The 18650-nt window shown below is 41.3% G+C and overlaps 1 protein-coding gene across 2 annotated transcripts in view; it reads right to left on the bottom strand.

Moving 5' to 3' along the window:
* Positions 1 to 1956: 1956 nt before the first annotated feature.
* mtcl1 (microtubule crosslinking factor 1) overlaps positions 1957 to 18650 on the bottom strand; it is a 40817-nt gene continuing 24123 nt past the window's right edge. The window contains exons 6-16 of one of the 2 annotated variants that reach the window (XM_079452753.1): positions 17586 to 17732; positions 14333 to 14455; positions 13820 to 14032; positions 12713 to 12874; positions 12236 to 12403; positions 10808 to 11035; positions 10292 to 10612; positions 10058 to 10146; positions 7056 to 8577; positions 5594 to 5654; positions 1957 to 2947 (exon numbers count right to left, since the gene is read on the bottom strand). In XM_079452753.1, coding sequence (XP_079308879.1) covers positions 5616 to 5654; positions 7056 to 8577; positions 10058 to 10146; positions 10292 to 10612; positions 10808 to 11035; positions 12236 to 12403; positions 12713 to 12874; positions 13820 to 14032; positions 14333 to 14455; positions 17586 to 17732 — 3012 coding nt within the window. In that variant the 3' untranslated portion in view covers positions 1957 to 2947; positions 5594 to 5615. The remainder of the gene's footprint in view (positions 2948 to 5593; positions 5655 to 7055; positions 8578 to 10057; positions 10147 to 10291; positions 10613 to 10807; positions 11036 to 12235; positions 12404 to 12712; positions 12875 to 13819; positions 14033 to 14332; positions 14456 to 17585; positions 17733 to 18650) is intronic. The other variant, XM_079452752.1, reaches the window with a different exon arrangement.

Raw genomic sequence — 18650 nt, 5'->3', positions numbered from 1 at the left:
TTGTATAAAGCACATAATGTACGTACACGGAACGTAAATGAACGGATGACATTCACCCCTGAACAGAAGAAAACACACAACTTAAACACGTGTAAACTTCAACGCTGCTCCACGAACAATATTAGCGTCCTGTTATAGCATCTGCCGTATTATGGCGAACACATATGAAGTCATATGTATTGCATACGTGTACAGTGACGCACACACTCAGAGGTCACGTGTGTGTGTAGGCACCACTTATGAAACGCTCGGTACATTCCAGGTCCTTGCTATTCCTGTTTCAGAATAGTTCAGTTCGGCTGGTACGCGCAGAACTCTGCCCCCTAGTGGCAGGGCAGTTGGAGTGTTCGTATAAAGATTCTGGATGGTTCTTTACCTCTGGTGGTGTGCGCAAGTGTGGTCAGGCTGGAAGAAGATCGCCACGTGACTTTCCCAAAACTATGGAATAGCATACTAGCATACAGCACGTACCGTGTCAGCATCATGGATGTTTTTGTATTCAATAATACACAGATGACGTGTTTGCGTAACAAAGCTCTCTGTGTGAGCACCGTATCCCACAATGCAACAGGTTAAACTTGACCTTTGGATGCAGGTGTGACCAATAAACCATAAGAGAAGCATTGCTTAAATACGGACATCACTTGATTCGACTGTCAAGGCCAAATCTGACAGATCGTGTTTTCTCTGCTTTGGCTTTCCGTCCACACTGAGAGCGTATTTACCAAAAACGCAGTTTTGAGAAAACGTTTCTGACATGAATACTTTTGTGAACTCTGTTTTTGTGTTGTAGTGTGGACTGTAAAAAACTGCTTTCGAAAGCGAAGACACATTTTTCGTCACGTGACCAATTCAGGCTCGAGCTAAGCTAAGCTAATTTATTGCTTTCTTTTTATACTTTATACGTAGGGCTGGGATTTGCGACCAAATTGGCGATTTATATGCTTATTTATATGGTTTTGTTTCGATTCGCAGTGTTGGGTAGCTAGTTACTTAGTAATACGTTACCGTAATTGAATTACTTTTCCCTCGAAAAGTAAAGTAAGGGATTACATTTTCTGTAATTGAATTAGTTACTTCTGATGTTATTGAACTAAATAATGTGTAATATATTCATAAGTGGAAATGACATCCAAATTTGCTTACTTTACATACTTTCACACACTCCTCCACCCCATCAAGAATCTGCGTTCAGCAAACCAGCGGCATCTTGTATTGCCTTCTCAAAAGGGCAGTAAATCGCTCTCCGGTTCATTCCCCTTCACAACTCCTTCCTGGTGGTCTTCCTAACTGGGTCCGGTCCACCCCATCTCTCACAACCTTCAAAAAACTACTTAAAATACATCTCTTCTGTGAATACTTGACAGACAAATGATTAAAAAGGGAAAAAACGAACCTCTCTTTCTCTCAACAGGTAGTGGTCTGGCTTTTGTTGAAACTAGAAACTTGGTATAAGCACTTACTGTATTATTGCTCCTGTAGGACGTATCGCTTATTGCTCCCTGAACTCTCTGTGAGTCACTTTGGATAAAAGCGTCTGCTAAATGATTAAATGTAAATGTAAATACACATTCACATAAACGGTAAAGCCCACATACAGTAATTGTTTGGAAATAAACTACCGGTCAAACGTTTTTGAACACTCCAGTGAAATGATTGTCATTATATTAAAAAGGATTTGATCTTGAGGATACGCTTAAATGTCTGAAATTAGTTTTATAGACAAAAACATAATTGTGCAAATGAAAAAAAAAAGAATGTTAACGTGTTTTATTGCATTAGTTGTGTGACTATTGTTTTCTTTGCGTTATTATGGCACAAATCAAAACATGACAAAATGACAAGAGAACATTTCTGCCGATTTTAGGTTAAAAGGTGACAACACTAAAGACGCTCTTATTTTTTGTTTCTATTTTTTAGTTGAAAGATAAACCACATAGTTCCCTTTGTGTTATTCTACAGTTTCGAGGATCTTTACTATTTTTCTACAATGTGGAAAAAATTTCAATAGGTGAGTGAGTAAGTGTTCAAAGACTTTCGACCGGTAGTGGACTTCTTATTTTTACCTTGGGTAACCAAACAAGTAACCAACACATTTTTACTTTTTATTTTAACAGTTAAATTCATAACAGCATGAAACATGTTTATAAAAATAAAACAGATTTTAACATTCAATATCAGCGCGAGTGATGGCGACATCTTCAGGACAACATTCATATCTTTGAAGTAAAGCGCACGCATTGAGAATTGATTTGGGGAATTCCCGAATCAATATTATTTCGTTAAACTAAAGATCTATTCAAATCGAAGAATCAATATCTTTTACCCAGCCCCATTTATATGTAATACTGATATTACTGTCAAGCTCTTGAAAACACTAGAGCATCATAAAACAAAAACACTGTTTTTAAATGTATCCGGATGAATGTAGATGTAGTCACACTAAGGTCATGTAACAATGCACCGTATTATTGTTTGTAAAGTTTACTGGCAACCACTGCATTAACGATACTGGTTCACATTCTGCTTGTATAAGATAGCATGCAGTATACAGTATGCTAGTATTCCATTCCAAACAGAACAATCTGGAGTGAAGTGTGCTGCTCGTGACTCACTCCAGAGTTCTGCTTATGAACCCTGAGCTTAAAACTCTACATCACACCATCCCAGAGAGGACGAGACGGTCCAAAAAACAAAGAAACTTAGTAGAGAGGGGTTTAATGTAGACTGCTTCAAATGGGCATCAGACCTCTGGTTCCTCTGTCTCCGGGATGGTATGAACCGGTCTGACGGGCGATGGGAAGCGGAACTCCACTCTGTCTTTGTTGTTGGGAGAGGATGATGGGGAGTGGGCAGCCCAGCGGGACGGTGGTCGTCGGTTGGCGGGACGAGCAGGCCGCAGGAAGCAGGAGTCAAGAGGGGGGGCCACTGGGGAACGTGGCAGGTCCTACATCAAAACAATAGAAAAAAACAATTAATGTTGCATAAACACCTGGTCCAGTCCGGTTTAAAACCATTTACAACCATTCACCTGAATGACATCACATCGGGTCATTCACAAGTAACAATGTCATATGTGTGTTGTGTGTCCTCAGCAAGGTTATTTTAGCAACGTAAAAAATAATGACATCTTTAATTATTAAAATAAAATACCAAATACATTATAAAAGATGTTTTTTTGCAGTGAGAAGCGGATTTACAATGTCTACTTATAATAGTCTTGCGTTTAAGGGTGAAATCAAATTCTGAGTCTCAAGATTTGAGAGGACAAAATGATGAACTTCAGCATGTTTGAACACACACATACAGGTGACATTGTTATTCAACATCAACAGCGTCACATCTAAAAACTCTTACAGGTGAAACCACTTTCTATGTTGAAGTTATGACACACTGTTAGATGTGAAGTGATGATCATCAGAGACAGCGGCAGGTGTTAAAATCAGATGTTAATACAGACAGACAGCCAATACTAACAGGCCCTAACTTCACCATCACTGCTAACATGCTGAGCAGTGGTCAGATCCTGTTAACACCGTGAACTGAGTAAAGAAAGAGAGAGAGAGAGAGAGAAAGAGAGAGAGAGAGAAGAAGGGAGGGAGAGAGAGAAAATGGGGGGGGGGGGGGGAGAGAGAGGAGAGAGGGAGAGAGAGAGAGAGAGAGAGAGACAGAGGGAGAGACAGAGAGAGAAAGGGGGAAGAGAGAGAGGGAGACAGAGAGAAAGGGGGGAGAGAGAGAGAGGGAGAGGGAGAGAGAGAGAGAGAAAGGGGGAAGAGAGAGAGGGAGACAGAGAGAAAGGGGGGAGAGAGAGAGGGAGACAGAGAGAAAGGGGGAAGAGAGAGAGGGAGACAGAGAGAAAGGGGGGAGAGAGAGAGAGGGAGAGGGAGAGAGAGAGGAGAGAGGGAGAGAGAGAGAGAGAGAGAGAGAGGGAGAGACAGAGAGAGAAAGGGGGAAGAGAGAGAGGGAGACAGAGAGAGAGAGAGAGAGAGAGAGAGAGAAAGAGAGGGAGAGACAGAGAGAGAAAGGGGGAAGAGAGAGAGGGAGACAGAGAGAAAGGGGGAGAGAGAGAAAGGGAGGAGAGAGAGAGAGGGAGAGACAGAGAGAGAGAAAGGGGGAAGAGAGAGAGGGAGACAGAGAGAAAGGGGGGGGGGGGGAGAGAGAGAGGGAGAGACAGAGAGAGAAAGGGGGAAGAGAGAGAGAGGGAGACAGAGAGAAAGGGGGAGAGAGAGAGAGGGAGACAGAGAGAAAGGGGGGGGGGAGAGAGAGAGGGAGAGACAGAGAGAGAAAGGGGGAAGAGAGAGAGAGGGAGACAGAGAGAAAGGGGGAGAGAGAGAGAGGGAGACAGAGAGAAAGGGGGGGGGAGAGAGAGAGGGAGAGATAGAGAGAGAAAGGGGGAAGAGAGAGAGAGGGAGACAGAGAGAAAGGGGGAGAGAGAGAGAGAGAGAGGGAGAGATAGAGAGAGAAAGGGGGAAGAGAGAGAGAGGGAGACAGAGAGAAAGGGGGAGAGAGAGAGAGAGAGAGGGAGAGGGGTGATCTTCGTCTGCAGGCATGTTAGACTGGAAAAGACACATAAAAACACACAAACAGCCGACGGACCTACAGAGTTAAAAATAAAACTGTGATTATTTATTCAGAGTCTAAATGACTTTAGTATTCAAAAAGCCATATTTGAGTCTGATATACTGTCTCCTCAAATGTTTGGACGCTTATCACAAATGTCATTCAGTCAGATAACAAAACATCAAAAGGCAACAAATAAACTTTCAACCAAAAAAGATTCAACCAAAATAAGTCTGATTGGTAACAAGTATATACATGTACTAAAATTTAGGAAATGTATTTTTTTTGTGCTACATGTGTGAATAAGAAAAAACACTTTAATATCTTTAAAATCATTTAATATCTCAGTTATTCCTCCTAGACGTCAATGAGATTAAAGGGACAACAAATGGAAACCAAGTCTCATCTGTGTCGTATAAAGTTCCAGAGATCTCACAGATGTCTGAAGAGGTTTCATAGAGATGTTGAGCTCAGATTTGTCTGCAATCAAAAGTCAATATTATATCAATATTATATATATATATCGATATGAACTCAAACATTTCTCATCTAATTTACTCAAATCCAGATTTTTTGACCTCTACAATCTACATCCATACCTCTATAAAGACAAACGTCTTTTTAAATGAAAGATCGCTTCTTTTTGTGTAAATATTGTAAAGTATTCTTTAGCTAACTCAATCACATTCTGCCTTCCTAGTGTCCAAACACTTTTGGGAATGACTTTACTATAAAATCTATTAAAAAGATTACCAAAATCTACTATAAAAAGATTTTCTTAATTAAATACGTCTTTTAAATATACTGCATCATTGAAAATCACATCCAATGGCTTTTTGGATAATTGCTTGTTAATATCAGATGATGTGCATGCTCACACCTACATGAGGACAAAGAAAGAGTGACCACAACAATATCCCATAATGCCCAGCGATGATACTGTGTCTGTAAACTGTGAGGCATGCGGTGAGACAGATCCACTGACACCACGGACACGAGTGAGGTCACTGTGAGGTTGAGCGGTGGGACTTACAGCACGGCCAGCGGGAGCTGCGTTACAGTCCCCAGGGTGCGGTTAGTACTACGGTATGATTCTGAAGATAACCCAGAAAAACAAGAGTAAACAGCACATCAACTCAAGCTGATCAATCCTGGAGGTTCATCTTCAAATGAAGCTGGCAAACGACATACGCCGGATACGTCCCGCATCTGAAGCACTTACGTAAGCGGTTTTCGTAGCAAAGAAACAGCATGCTGATCAAAAGCATTCATCCTGAATCAAAACAGTGAGTCGCATTCTGTTATATAACATCATTTTGTTCCCTGAAACCGAATCGTCTGGATAACAAAACATTTCTCATGCAGCCGAGCTTCTATTATCAGATTAAACAGAACAAATAAAGATGCTTGTCAGATATTTCTCCTGTAAAAAGATCCAGTGCTTTACCGTGTCTTCTTGAGGTTTAGAAGTTTTCTTCATTTGTCCAATCGTTTCTTAAAGAAGTAGTTCAACGTAAAATTGAAATGTCCTGATAATTCACTCACCCACGTCATACAAGCCGTGTGTTGGGTTCTTCTGTAGAAATGTTTTTCTGAGGAAAGCTTTCCAGGGTTCTTGTCCATATAATGCACTTGAACTGCCCTTGGTTAAGGTCCACATTTCAGTTTCATCGCAGCTTCAAAAATCTCTACACGACACCAATGAACAAGGGTGTTGCCTAGCCAAAGTATTAGTCATTTTCCAAGAAAACGAAAAAATGATGTGCCTCCAGGACTTCACGTACTCTAATCACGTTGGAAAGATCACGCGTGGCTTAAGTGGAAGCTCCGGTCCAGTGTTTACTAGTTTTGACCGTTCAAAAGTTCTTGGCTGTTGAATGACACGTTATATGTCTTTGTGCAAGACTATTGTTTATAATGGTCAGTTCGTGTGCATATCAGGGATGTTTAAATCTTTAGAAAACTACATAACAGGTGTCCATTCCAACGTGATTGTGTAATTCAGAAGTCCTGGACGTGGATCGCGAAGGCAGCACGAGCCGCGTATTTATGTTTTTATTTTGTCGTGACGGGGCCTTTTGAAGCTTCGATGAAACATAAATTTGGACGTTAACCAACAGCCCCCCGTTTAAGTGCATAATATGGAGAATAACCCTGGAACCCTTGTTTTCGACAGAAGAAATAAACACACGGATGGCTTGTGTGACATTTGGGTGAGTCAATAATCATGACATTTTTTGTTTATATTGAACTACTCCTTTAATAAAGTCCAACACAAGCGATCTCAAAATGAACGCACACATTTGCCATCAAATCCATTTTAAGACTGAATTCTCAGAGCTTATTTATTTTTGTGCTTTAACTCTTAACTTGCATCCTGACTCATTTGTAGATTGTAAGACTGTAAATACATCAATGAAATGCAACGTCTTCATCTACAAATCTGAGCAAAAGCATATTCATCTAAAAAACCCCACAAAAGTCTCTTCATTTACCTCGAGAGATCCGTCTTTCTCAATGTCACCTCTGTTCTGGGTGGATGGATTTGAGGCGGACAGTCTCCTCTCCTCCCTGAAGCTCTGCTCCAGAAGTTTCTTATTCAAAATCCGTGCGGCATTCTCCGCTATTGTGTATCCGGGAGGAGCGGACAAGTCCTGTCTGATGCTAATCACCTCCGGGGTCTTCTCGCCCTGCGTTTCCATGATCAGCTGCACAGGACTCGGGGACCGGCCCCGAGAGTTTCTGGAACATTTGGGGTCTGTGGACCCCTGAGCACCCGCCTCGGCGGGCCGAGAGCGGCTGGGGGATTTGTTGAACTTCTGCGCGGGGTCATAAGGGACGGATGTGTGGTCGATGATGTTGAAGAGACTGGAGAGGCCGTCGTTGATGGTGGTGTGAACGGGACTGTCTCTGGTCGTCGTGGAGCGAGCCCAAGCCGATTCGCTGTTCCCTTTTTGTTGCGGATTCGTCGGGGTGGTAACGCGAGCTTGGCCGGCAGTTTGTTCGGTTTTGACGGAGTTGGTGGAAGAGGGTTTGCGTTGGAGCTTGGGTGAGCCGTATTTAGGCGAACAGCAGGGGCGTTCGAACTTGGCTTGCACCACGGGAGAGTACTGCATCTTTCTGAGGCTGCGGGACGGGGAGGAGATGGGGGTGGAGCCTCCTTTGGGTGTGAGACATCGGTGCGGGCTGCTGGTGAGGGCGCGGAGAGTGTCGGTTTGAAGCCCCACGCTGATGGTCTGGGTGGTCTGCGTTCCCCGTGTGGTAAAACCGTTCGTTTGAGATGCCGTATCGCAAAGCTGGCGTTCCGGAGGGCTGGATCCGGAGGATCGGATGCCGTTGCGGGCGGAAAATGCTTTTTCCTTCATGTCGTCGCTCAGGTTGCGTAACATCTCCAGCTCTAGAGATGAGGTGTACCCAACAGCGGCGCAAAGCGGCGGACGTTCTCCAGGCCTGAGTCCTGTCTCCAAATGACCCCTCAACTCACATGGCCACCTGCCGCCGAACACCTCCTCCGCACCTCCTACGACCTCCCCCGGCGTGACTTTGGAGAACAAGAACTCTTCCTCAGGGGGACCCGGAGCGGGCCGCTCACCTCTATGGAGGACGTGAACGCCAAGCTGCTCGGCCTCCTGGGCCGCCCTGAGTGAGAGCTTTTGGCAGTACTCGGGGCTACTCATGGTGTTGGTTGTCAAGGTAGCGCTGGTGGTCAGGTACCAGGAGGCTGGTTGGAATGCTTCGGAAGTGGACCCTTCAGCCCTTCGGGATTCTGCCCTCTCCGTCCAGGCCTCCATCAGTTGACGGGGGATTACCGGCCCGGGGATGGGGCAGGCGGCCAAGGAGCTCGGGGGCAGATCCCAGCCCTTGCTGTTAAACTCTTCGATGTACTTGAGGTCATCTGGTGAAAGGGGAGGAGTCACGTCGTCACGTTCGTGATCGCCGGACTTGCTCTTGTCTGGGAGGAAGGGGGAGCTGTCCATCAATCGCTGGAAGTCGCTCATGGAGCAAACTGACTTTGCCCTACAGAGACAAAAAAGTGGTAAAAGTGACTTAACTTTTCATTGCTTAGATGAAGTGCTTAGATTTTAAACCGTGTTTAAACTGAAAGACAATATGACTGATTTGGATATACAAGTCAAGGTTACTGTAGGTTACTAAAGCTATTAAAACATTTGTGTTAACTGAAATCAAATCAAATGTCAGTCTAAATATTATTTACATTTTTTTAAAACTAAAACTGAAATAAAGACAAATGTAACATATAAAATGAAGCAAGCAAATTACAAAATAGCTAAAAATTAAACTAAAATTAACATGAAAATAATGGCAAAAATAATAATGTAAAATATAAATATAACTACGAGAAAACTGGTCACTCTTTCTTTGTTTTTATAAGCAAGACAATTTTTATTAGAAGCATTCTTATGTATTTTTAACTAATACATAAAAAAACATTCAAATTTTCAGGAATGAATAAAAGTACAGTAGTGGTCAAAGTTGATATCCCACTTGTACATCTCAGCCTTTTATTCAAATATATTTTTGAGATGTATTAAAGATTTTGTATGGGTATTTTGTAGTTGCGCTCTTGGGAGTATAAACTGAAGCTCAACTATGAGAAGAATTTAAGGAGGTTTGTTTCTTCTTACACTTTTTATTTTTGTTTAATCCCAAAACACAAGCCGAATGGTATCACTTCTAACATGATCAATAATATGTGGAGTAACATCCAGCCGGGTTGAGATGAAGCGGTTCATTAGCGTTGTAATTCTCAGAGGCTGCTGAAAAGGCCGGTCTAAACATAACCGCTGACCTTCACTCAAACAAGAGCGAAGAAAGATCGATTCATCACGACAGGCACAGCCGGTTATTTCAGCTGAAACTGTGTCGAGGTGAAACAGACGATGAGAAATAAATGAGCACCGAATCAATAATCCGACCTCTCAGGAGATGACCTGCTACTGACTGCCTCAATTATACACAAATACACAGAAAACTGATGTCTGGAGAGAATATTTACACATTATTTGCGTTTACTGTCCCCATTAAACTTTAGATTATCAGTGTATAGAAATATTTGACAAAATTAATCAAAAAGTAAACAAAACACAGTGTATCGGGAAGATGAAGTTGACTCTAATATATGAAAAATAAACACAAAACGTCCATCGGGAAAGGTTATTCATATTTTGTTGATTCTCTGTTGTCTTTGACTACAGCAGTCTTTCTCCTGACTCTCGACTGAACACATTTTGCCCATGTGTCTCAAATTCAAAGTTGAGCTTCAGTTTACACTTTAAACACAAATACACAACATGCATACACAATCTGAAAAAGGGCAAACTTTCCAAGATGGACATTACAAGTACAACAGTACTTTTGAAATATTTATATGAATATTTCTTATTTAATCATATTTGTAAAAAGCGTTTCACGAGGTCTTCAAAAAAGATTTTGCATGTCTTGAGCACATCTGAACACACTGACAAACACATGATACCTGAGCAGACTGCCACCTCCCGTCTCCTCTTCCTCCTCCTCTTCTGGAAAAACCTCAGATTCCACCGTCTCACAAATCTCGTTCAGCGCCTGAAACAAAGACACAACATTCGCATGACCGTTCCACTATATTATCGCCCATTGATGCTTTTCATTACAAATGAAATAATTTCGACATAGTCCGTCACAATAATGATGCTTGGCATTCATAGATTATTCCTCTGATGTCTCGTACTTCTTTTATGCACGGAAAGCGTTTCTCCATCTCCAGACGTGACGGAGGAGGAACCTCCATCTCATTCAGCGGGTCCAGAGAGAGCGCGTCCAGGAACAGACTCTCCGGAGGCCGAGGTCCCTCACAGGGTCCGAGTCTCCTCACCGCTCCCTTCTCCTCCAGCGTGGCCTCGGAGTCGGAGTGTGAACGCATGTGCACGGCCGTGCTGGATGAACGCGGAGATCTGTGAGGCTTAGAGGGGCTCTCCTGAGGAGAAAAGACGTGTGATGGGCCTCCTTCTGCCGGCTGAGCTCCTTCAGAACGACACAGATCTTTCTGCATCTGGAATGAGGAAAGAAACATCAGTTCGGTTTTAAAACCAAGAGATCTGTTGTACTTACGTTCTACACATTTTTTTTATTAAACCGGTATATTCCTGCAATATAAACCCTCTTGCAGCTGCCTGGTTAGAGCTTATTCAGCGATCGACTGAAAAAATATACATTTTGGCTGGAAACAGGCAATTTGACCCCTGACCTTCTCCATCTTGAGGTGCATCTCCCGCAAGCTGTGGTCCCATTCCTGCCTCTCTTTCTCGAACCGCTCCAACAGGTCGTTGCGCTCTCGGGTCCAGCGCTTCTCCCCGTGCTGCAGTTTCCAGCGCAGCTCCAGTGCAACACTATGACTGTCTGCCAGCAGGCTGCGCTGTTCCTCACGTTCCTGCTGCAGTGCATCTGCTGCGCCTGCAGACTCACCGCTCACCTCCTGCAGACAGAAGAGATATAAAAGCATATCTGATATACTGAATAGAATTAATTCATTTGTATAGTTGTACAATAAAAAATACATACACTGTAATATAATATATAACAATAAAATATAATGGACGGCACTAAGCTACATTAGAGATGTAACAGTCAGGTCACGTGACACAAATGTGTTCTGATATTTAGAGTTGCATACTGCATACTTTCTCAAACTATAATTATATCAAATTAAAAAATAAGAGTACACACTGTGCATTACACACTACATGGTTTGCAGTATGATGATATTGCATTCTAAACATGTTTTTGGGGACTTTCCATAGTCATAATGACTATAGAAATTAAATGGAAAATGAATCTGGAAATTGTATATTCTACGCCGCAACCCCACCAAAGCATAGAAAACTTTCCACATTTGATATTTTCAAAAAGATTAAAGAAAACATGAATACTCGTGTGATTTAAAAGCTGTTTAAAGCAGGGCTTCTATGACATAAATAGATCATGACTGTGTTTGATGGCCAAACTGCTCCACTTCATAAATATAGCAGGCTATATAAAGACGTTCCCTAACTCTTGAACACCAAAAACAGTACACAAGAAACCTTAAGACGAGACGACACGTGACCCTGCAGATGCACACTTCATATTGTCAGAGTATTTCGGTTATGATATAAAGAAAAAAAAGACAGCGACCTTTATAATAAAGCATATTAAAAATGAAAAAAGAGCCCTTCATGCACCTAGACAACATTCGTAGGTATTATGATCAGCATTGCAGACGCAAATTCTTAAGGGTCCCTTAAGAAACAAAATATATGACAATGTCTGGAAAATATAATGCAATATATTAAATAATATTTAATTTATATTTCCATATATTGAAACCAATAACTTTTATTTTTCAATATATGAAAAGCGGCTATTCCTCATGTATTATTGTAAATATTGTCAAATTTTAAAATATGAAAACGATGTATTATTCTATATTTTCATCATATTTTCAAATGATTTAATATATCGACAGTTAATATGAAGCAAAATATATTTTATCAGATTGTTTAAGACTAAAATCTAAGGCAGTGTCACATTTATCTTTCACAGAAAAGGCAATCCCAGAATGCATTGTGCCAAGCCATGAGCCGAGCTATGCTGTAACGTGTTTGTCAGGTGTTTCTGCTTATGACTGATTTTGCACCTTGGCGACATGGCTCCTCATTTCAGCCCTCTGTACCTCCCACGCCGCTCTTTCATTGGCTAACGACTGCTGCAGCTGCCAGCGCCGCTGAGCCTCCTCACGTAACTCCGCCCTGAACTCCTCCAGCAGCGAACGCAGGGCGTGCATCACCCGCCTACTGTCACTCGCCTACAAACACAAACAGATGAGAATCTTATCGCTCAAACAGTTGATATTGCGTAGCTGAAGACATCCTTTCGTCTTGGAGGTCATATTTAGATTTTGGAAGGTGGACTTTGATATATTTTTGCAGATCTGAGCACAGTTTGAGACTGATGTGATCGCTTCTCAAATTCTACAAGAGAAAAATCTCTGCATGATTATCCTTTAGGAAAAAACATCCAGAAAAACTTTTAGGATGCCATTTAGGATGTCGAAAATAAGATGTCTACAATTATAAAAGTAAGTCTACTTGTTCGACTGAAGTGGAAACAGCACCTGTTTCTGGTACTGGATTCTCTCAGGAGAAAGCAAGTGTGGACCGGGGTCAGTGATGTCACTTCCTGTGATGTGGGTATACACTCGGTCCTCTCTCTCCATCTCGCTGTCAGCCTGCTCGATCAAAACACTCAGTTCTGGAATGTTCTCCAACCTCTCGTACTGAAGAACACACACAAAAACAAGGTTAAGTTAGAATCGACTTTTTGCATCATTTTCCTTTTATTGGGCAATATTCCCTGAAAAGCACGACCACGGCAAGGCGAAATAAAGAGCAAGCCCACGTGCCAACCAACGAGTGATAGGAAGACCCCCTTATCAAGATTGGCTGCGCTGTGGGCTTGCAGCTGCAGCTTGTTGCTCTTGCTATAGTTAGAGGAGTTTAGGTGTGTTTGTTTGTTCACGGCATTTCAGCGTTGAATGTTATATAAACTGTGGATATAATGCAGGATTTGCAGATCATTTGAAAGTGAGAGATACCGGACATGAACTTCACGCAATAAGTCAAACTAAGTCATATGTCTGTGTTTTTTTGGCAATCGGCGTGTACATGCATAATGTAAACAACACAAAGGGATAATGAAATGATGTATTGTGTGCTCGTGCGGTAGTTCCTCCCACCCTGCCCAGCTCGTGTTTTTCCGGAAATAATCGCACAGCTGTATCTGTGTTTTATAAATTTGATCAAACAAAATTCTCTTTGAAGGTACGACGTATGCAATACTACTGTATAGGTCCTCAAGATTCATATGAGATCTGCAGAAACTGTGTGTGTTACCCGATCTTTAAATTATATAGGCCTGAAAATTACAATTAATAGAAATGATTAAACAGTTTTAGTTAACTATAATGACCTTGGATAATACCATGCTACCATAAAAAAAATAAGTAGAAAAAACTTAACTCATAGTTCTGTTGTAGTTTTACTAATGAATGTGTACATTTGTAATATAAATCATTGTGTTTGCATTGTGTTTGATCCCCAGTATGAACATATACTTAAAAATGTAATAAAAAAGTGTATAATAAAAAGTAAATAAAAAAGTGTAATCAACAATCTGATTGACTAACGATATCTTCAAACAGGACTGCGGTTAGTTTCAACACCTCCGCATGTGCGCTTTCCTCTGTGGCGTCTGCCCTGCGTCCGAGTCTCCATTGCATGAGGATCCATCGCAGTTTCATGTAGACGATGACGGCGTTGTGACGGAAGAAGCAGACTTCCTGCTGCAGCAGAACTCTTTCCTGCGGCCACGCCAGCTCATGAGACTGAAGCCCCTGCAGCTCGAGACCTCGACGTGAACGCCATCTCTCCTCATCCTGAACATTCATAAGAGTCATGATAACGGCAGCTCGATAAAGGTGCATAAAAAGAAAAGCGACAATAACTGAGGGTACAGTTTGAGGAGTGATGTGTGGAATGTGAACACTGCTGGAAAATATAGTTAAAGCCGGATTGGATTTTTCAGTGAGTTGGGTAGTGAATGAAAAAAGTTTAGGTCCTGAAGAAAAACTGTCTGAGAACAACCTATGTAGAGTCTGATTTGTTTTATATTTATTTCATTCACGGGAAGTCTTTTGATTGACAGATCTTTTTACTTCAAAGTGAAGCTGAGTTACCTGAGTGATGGATGTGATGCTCTCTCTCTCTTCCGGTCCACATCTCAGCCTCCTCTCGTGGTCCAGGCGTAGCTGCATCTCTCTGCCAGGGGTTCCCACCTCAGACAGGACCGGGTCACGAAACTGGACCCCAGCAGAACACAGAAGAGCAGTCTCAAAATACCAGCAATTTGAAAAGAGACACCATCAATCTCAAGCACACACACATTGTATTGCACTGTAAATACAAACCCGATTCCCAAAAAGTTGGGACACTGTACAAATTGTGAATAAAAAAGGAATGGAATCATTTACAAATCTCATAAATTTATATTTAATTCACAATAGAATATAGATAACATATCAAATGTTGAAAGTGAGACATTTTGAAATGCCATGCCAAATATTGGCTCATTTTGGATTTCATGAGAGCTACAAATTCCAAAGAAGTTGGGACAGGTAGCAATAAGAGGCCGGAAAAGTTAAATGTACATATAAGGAACAGCTGGAGGACCAACTTGCAACTTATTAGGTCAATTGGCAACATGATTGGGTATAAAAAGAGCCTCTCAGGGGGGCAATGTCTCTCAGAAGTCAAGATGGGCAGAATTCCCCCAATGCTGCGGCGAAAAATAGTGGAGCAATATCGGAAAGGAGTTTCTCAGAGAAAAATTGCGAAGAGTTTGAAGTTATCATCATCTACAGTGCATAATATCATCCAAACATTCAGAAAATCTGGAACAATCTCTGTGCGTAAGGGTCAAGGCCGGAAAACCAGACTGGACGCCCGTGATCTTCGGCCCTTAGACGGCACTGCATCACATACAGGAATGCTACTGTAATGGAAATCACAACATGGGCTCAGGAATACTTCCAGAAAACATTGTCGGTGAACACAATCCACCGTGCCATTCGTGGTTGCTGGCTAAAACTCTATAGGTCAAAAAAAAGCCATATCTAAACATGATCCAGAAGCGCAGGCGTTTTCTCTGGGCCAAGGCTCATTTAAAATGGACTGTGGCAAAGTGGAAAACTGTTCTGTGGTCAGACGAATCAAAATTTGAAGTTCTTTTTCGAAGTTCTTTGGAAAAACTGGGACACCGTGTCATCCGGAAAAAGAGGACAAGGACAACCCAAGTTGTTATCAGCGCTCGGTTCAGAAGCCTGCATCTCTGATGGTATGGGGTTGCATGAGTGCGTGTGGCATGGGCAGCTTACACATCTGGAAAGGCACCATCAATGCTGAAAGGTATATCCAAGTTCTAGAACAACATATGCTCCCATCCAGACATCGTCTCTTTCAGGGAAGACCTTGCATTTTCCAACATGACAATGCCAGACCACAGACCACATACTGCATCAATTACAACATCATGGCTGCGGACAAGAAGGATCCGGGTACTGAAATGGCCGCCTGCAGTCCAGATCTTTCACCCATAGAAAACATTTGGCGCATCATAAAGAGGAAGATGCGACAAAGACCTTAGACAGTTGAGCAACTAGAATCCTGTATTAGACAAGAATGATACATTTTCTCAGTTTAAACATTTGATATCTCATCTATGTTGTATTCTGAATAAAAAATGGAAATTTGAAACTTCCACATCATTGCATTCTGTTTTGATTCACAATTTGTACAGTGTCCCAACTTTTTTGGAATCGGGTTCGTAGAAATAAAGCTAGAAAAACTAGCATGAATTTATGACATTAAGTGGATTCATAACATAAGCTTGTGGGACTAACTACATTTCCCATAATCCCCTGTGGCAAAAGAACAAGATTCTACCCATATCCTTTTGAGATGTTTTTGTTAGCATGTACAGTGCATGTTAAACAACACGTAACCGAGGCTTAAACATACAACAAATAATATACAAAATATACATAGATATATATCAACTGATAATGTAGATGACTGACACACAGTTTAAAGGGGTCATGTGACATGACTAAAATTAATATTATCATTTGTTTCAAATGTAATTCAATGTGTATACACAATTTAACACACACCGTGCATTTTTGTATCTCCTCTTTGTCCCGACTCTCTGAAGCACGCTGCAAACGTCTGACGAAAATGTTACGCCTCTTACCATGTTGGGAACATCAGGTTCCAATGCAATTGTACCTACAGGTACGCCCACCTTACTTGTGTATACATTTGGGCAGTCTTAGTAGATTTGTGGGGGTGTGGCTACAAGAAGCGTTTCAGGCAGGTCTGGGTGAGCATTCACATTTAGATGGAATGCCTCTTTTGTTCAGACACTTTAATTCTTGCACTTTAACGTGTCTAATACATGCATGGGCAATTTATAACACATCAAAGACAGAAAAACCCCTTTAATGATATCATATGACCCCTTTAATGATTTTACTATGACAAGCGAACAATAATATGAAGAGACACGTCACATATTCAACAGTTCCTGTGTGTGTGAATGGGGAATGGAGATTATTCAAAATCAATGAAATGTGATTTCAATATCAAAGTGACCGTGAGTGCAATGACAAAAATAATTGTTTTTATTTAGCATCATTTAGCTGTTGTGATGTGTGTGATCAAGAACCATTGGATCCAAAAGTCTACTGAGCTTCCTTACTATCATCTAATGTTTCCTATCTAGAAAGCTCACTAGGTTTCGGGACAGAGTCCCAGACATCACACGCGTCATCCTAAGAGAGATTTGTGTGAAGGAAAGACGCAATGTTCACACACTGACCCGTCTGTGCGCAAACGCCACTCAAACTGATAAAACTTTTATTTTGAAATCTGATGCCATATTCAGTGAATAATTCCTGCACAGAGCTGAGGTTGTCCTTGATAAAGTCAAAAATCATATTTTATTTTTTAGTAAATATTTCGCTAAAACAAGTTGAATATATCTTTGTTCATTTATAAATTATATCATCATGATACACTTGAAAAAATGCTGGGTTGTTTTAATCCTTGTTCAAGTCAAATAAAAAATATTTATACATATTCGGGGTTAATTCAAACCAAAGGTTGGGTTTGTTGATTTTCTACTCAACCTTTTACTCAAATGTTTTATACCACATAAAATAAATACCATGATAATGTCATTTAATGGAAAACATTAACATGATTTTTCTGCCTATAACTTCAATGCATTTGTTCACATGATGTCACTACTTGAGTTCACGTGTGCACTGAATTAAAGAAACAGCAAAACAAACCCGTTTGAAGGCATTTTCATGCTTTCTCCTTTCCAAACTCTACAAAGCGAAGTTAAAGGGAGATGGATGAGGAACTGACCTCGGGTCTGAAACTGTGGGGTCTGATGTATCTAGTGAGTCCAGGGACCGCCCTGGGTGTGGCACAGCCCTTAGCGCTGACCTGCCCCTGGGGCTCCGGGCCACTCTGCCGGTCTAGGCACCAGTCCTGCTCATCCTTTCTCCAGTACTGTGAGTGAGGGAGGGTGGAGGAGAGGGGGGGAGGCGTGTGGGGACCGGTGAACGACAAACAGATTCGACACACAAGAGATGAAAAAGAGTGGAAAACAAAAACTCAATGTGGAAATCAAAATGGGAAATGCGCAGAAGGGATCGTTTGACACACATTGTACTTAAACAGAAAAACAAATCAAGGTTATGAGTTAACGACTACAAGACGAAGAAAAGCGCGAAAAGAAAGACCAACTTAAATATGGTGGCATAGGAGAGAGAGTAGAAGAGCACGAGCACGAGGAGAAACAGAATCATGGGCGGACACATCTGGATGGTACCAATGAGGGAGAGAGAGAGAAGGGGGAGGGGCCAAAAGGGAAAAAAGAACGCAAAACACTGGTTATGAAGCGCATGCGATGATACATGAGTCTTACAACCATAACCCAAAATGAACAGTGACAGCTGGAAATAAAACACTGAAGGTCAAGCCAAATCCAAACCTCCCATCAAAATCTGCAAGAACTGATATATTCAGATTAGTTTTCCATGTATTAATCATTGAAATGGTAAATACAAATAATTTTTATATAATATTATGATCCATTAGTTTAGAATTCAATGTGATATACGTATATTTTAATTTATAACAAACTAAATCGCTATTTTTCATCAAAGGCGTACATAAAATATTATTTTAGTCATACGAAATGGAAACTTACAAAGCTATTGTCAATGTAATAGCTGTGCAACTATATAAATATACATACAAATGCTATAAAAATCAATAACACTTTGTAAAAAGGTTCCTTTTTGTTAACAATAATATTAGTAAAAAAACATTTATTCATCCCTAACATATCTGCTAACAATAGTAAATGCCCATCATGGGTTATTATAGTTAACAATTAAAACATTTCTGTTAATTGAAATCTTA

Source organism: Barbatula barbatula, assembly GCF_947034865.1.
Source record: "Barbatula barbatula genome assembly, chromosome: 3".
Taxonomy (NCBI): domain Eukaryota; kingdom Metazoa; phylum Chordata; class Actinopteri; order Cypriniformes; family Nemacheilidae; genus Barbatula; species Barbatula barbatula.
The sequence above is the reverse complement of the archived record's forward strand: the minus strand, read 5'-3'. Positions and strand labels throughout refer to the sequence as shown.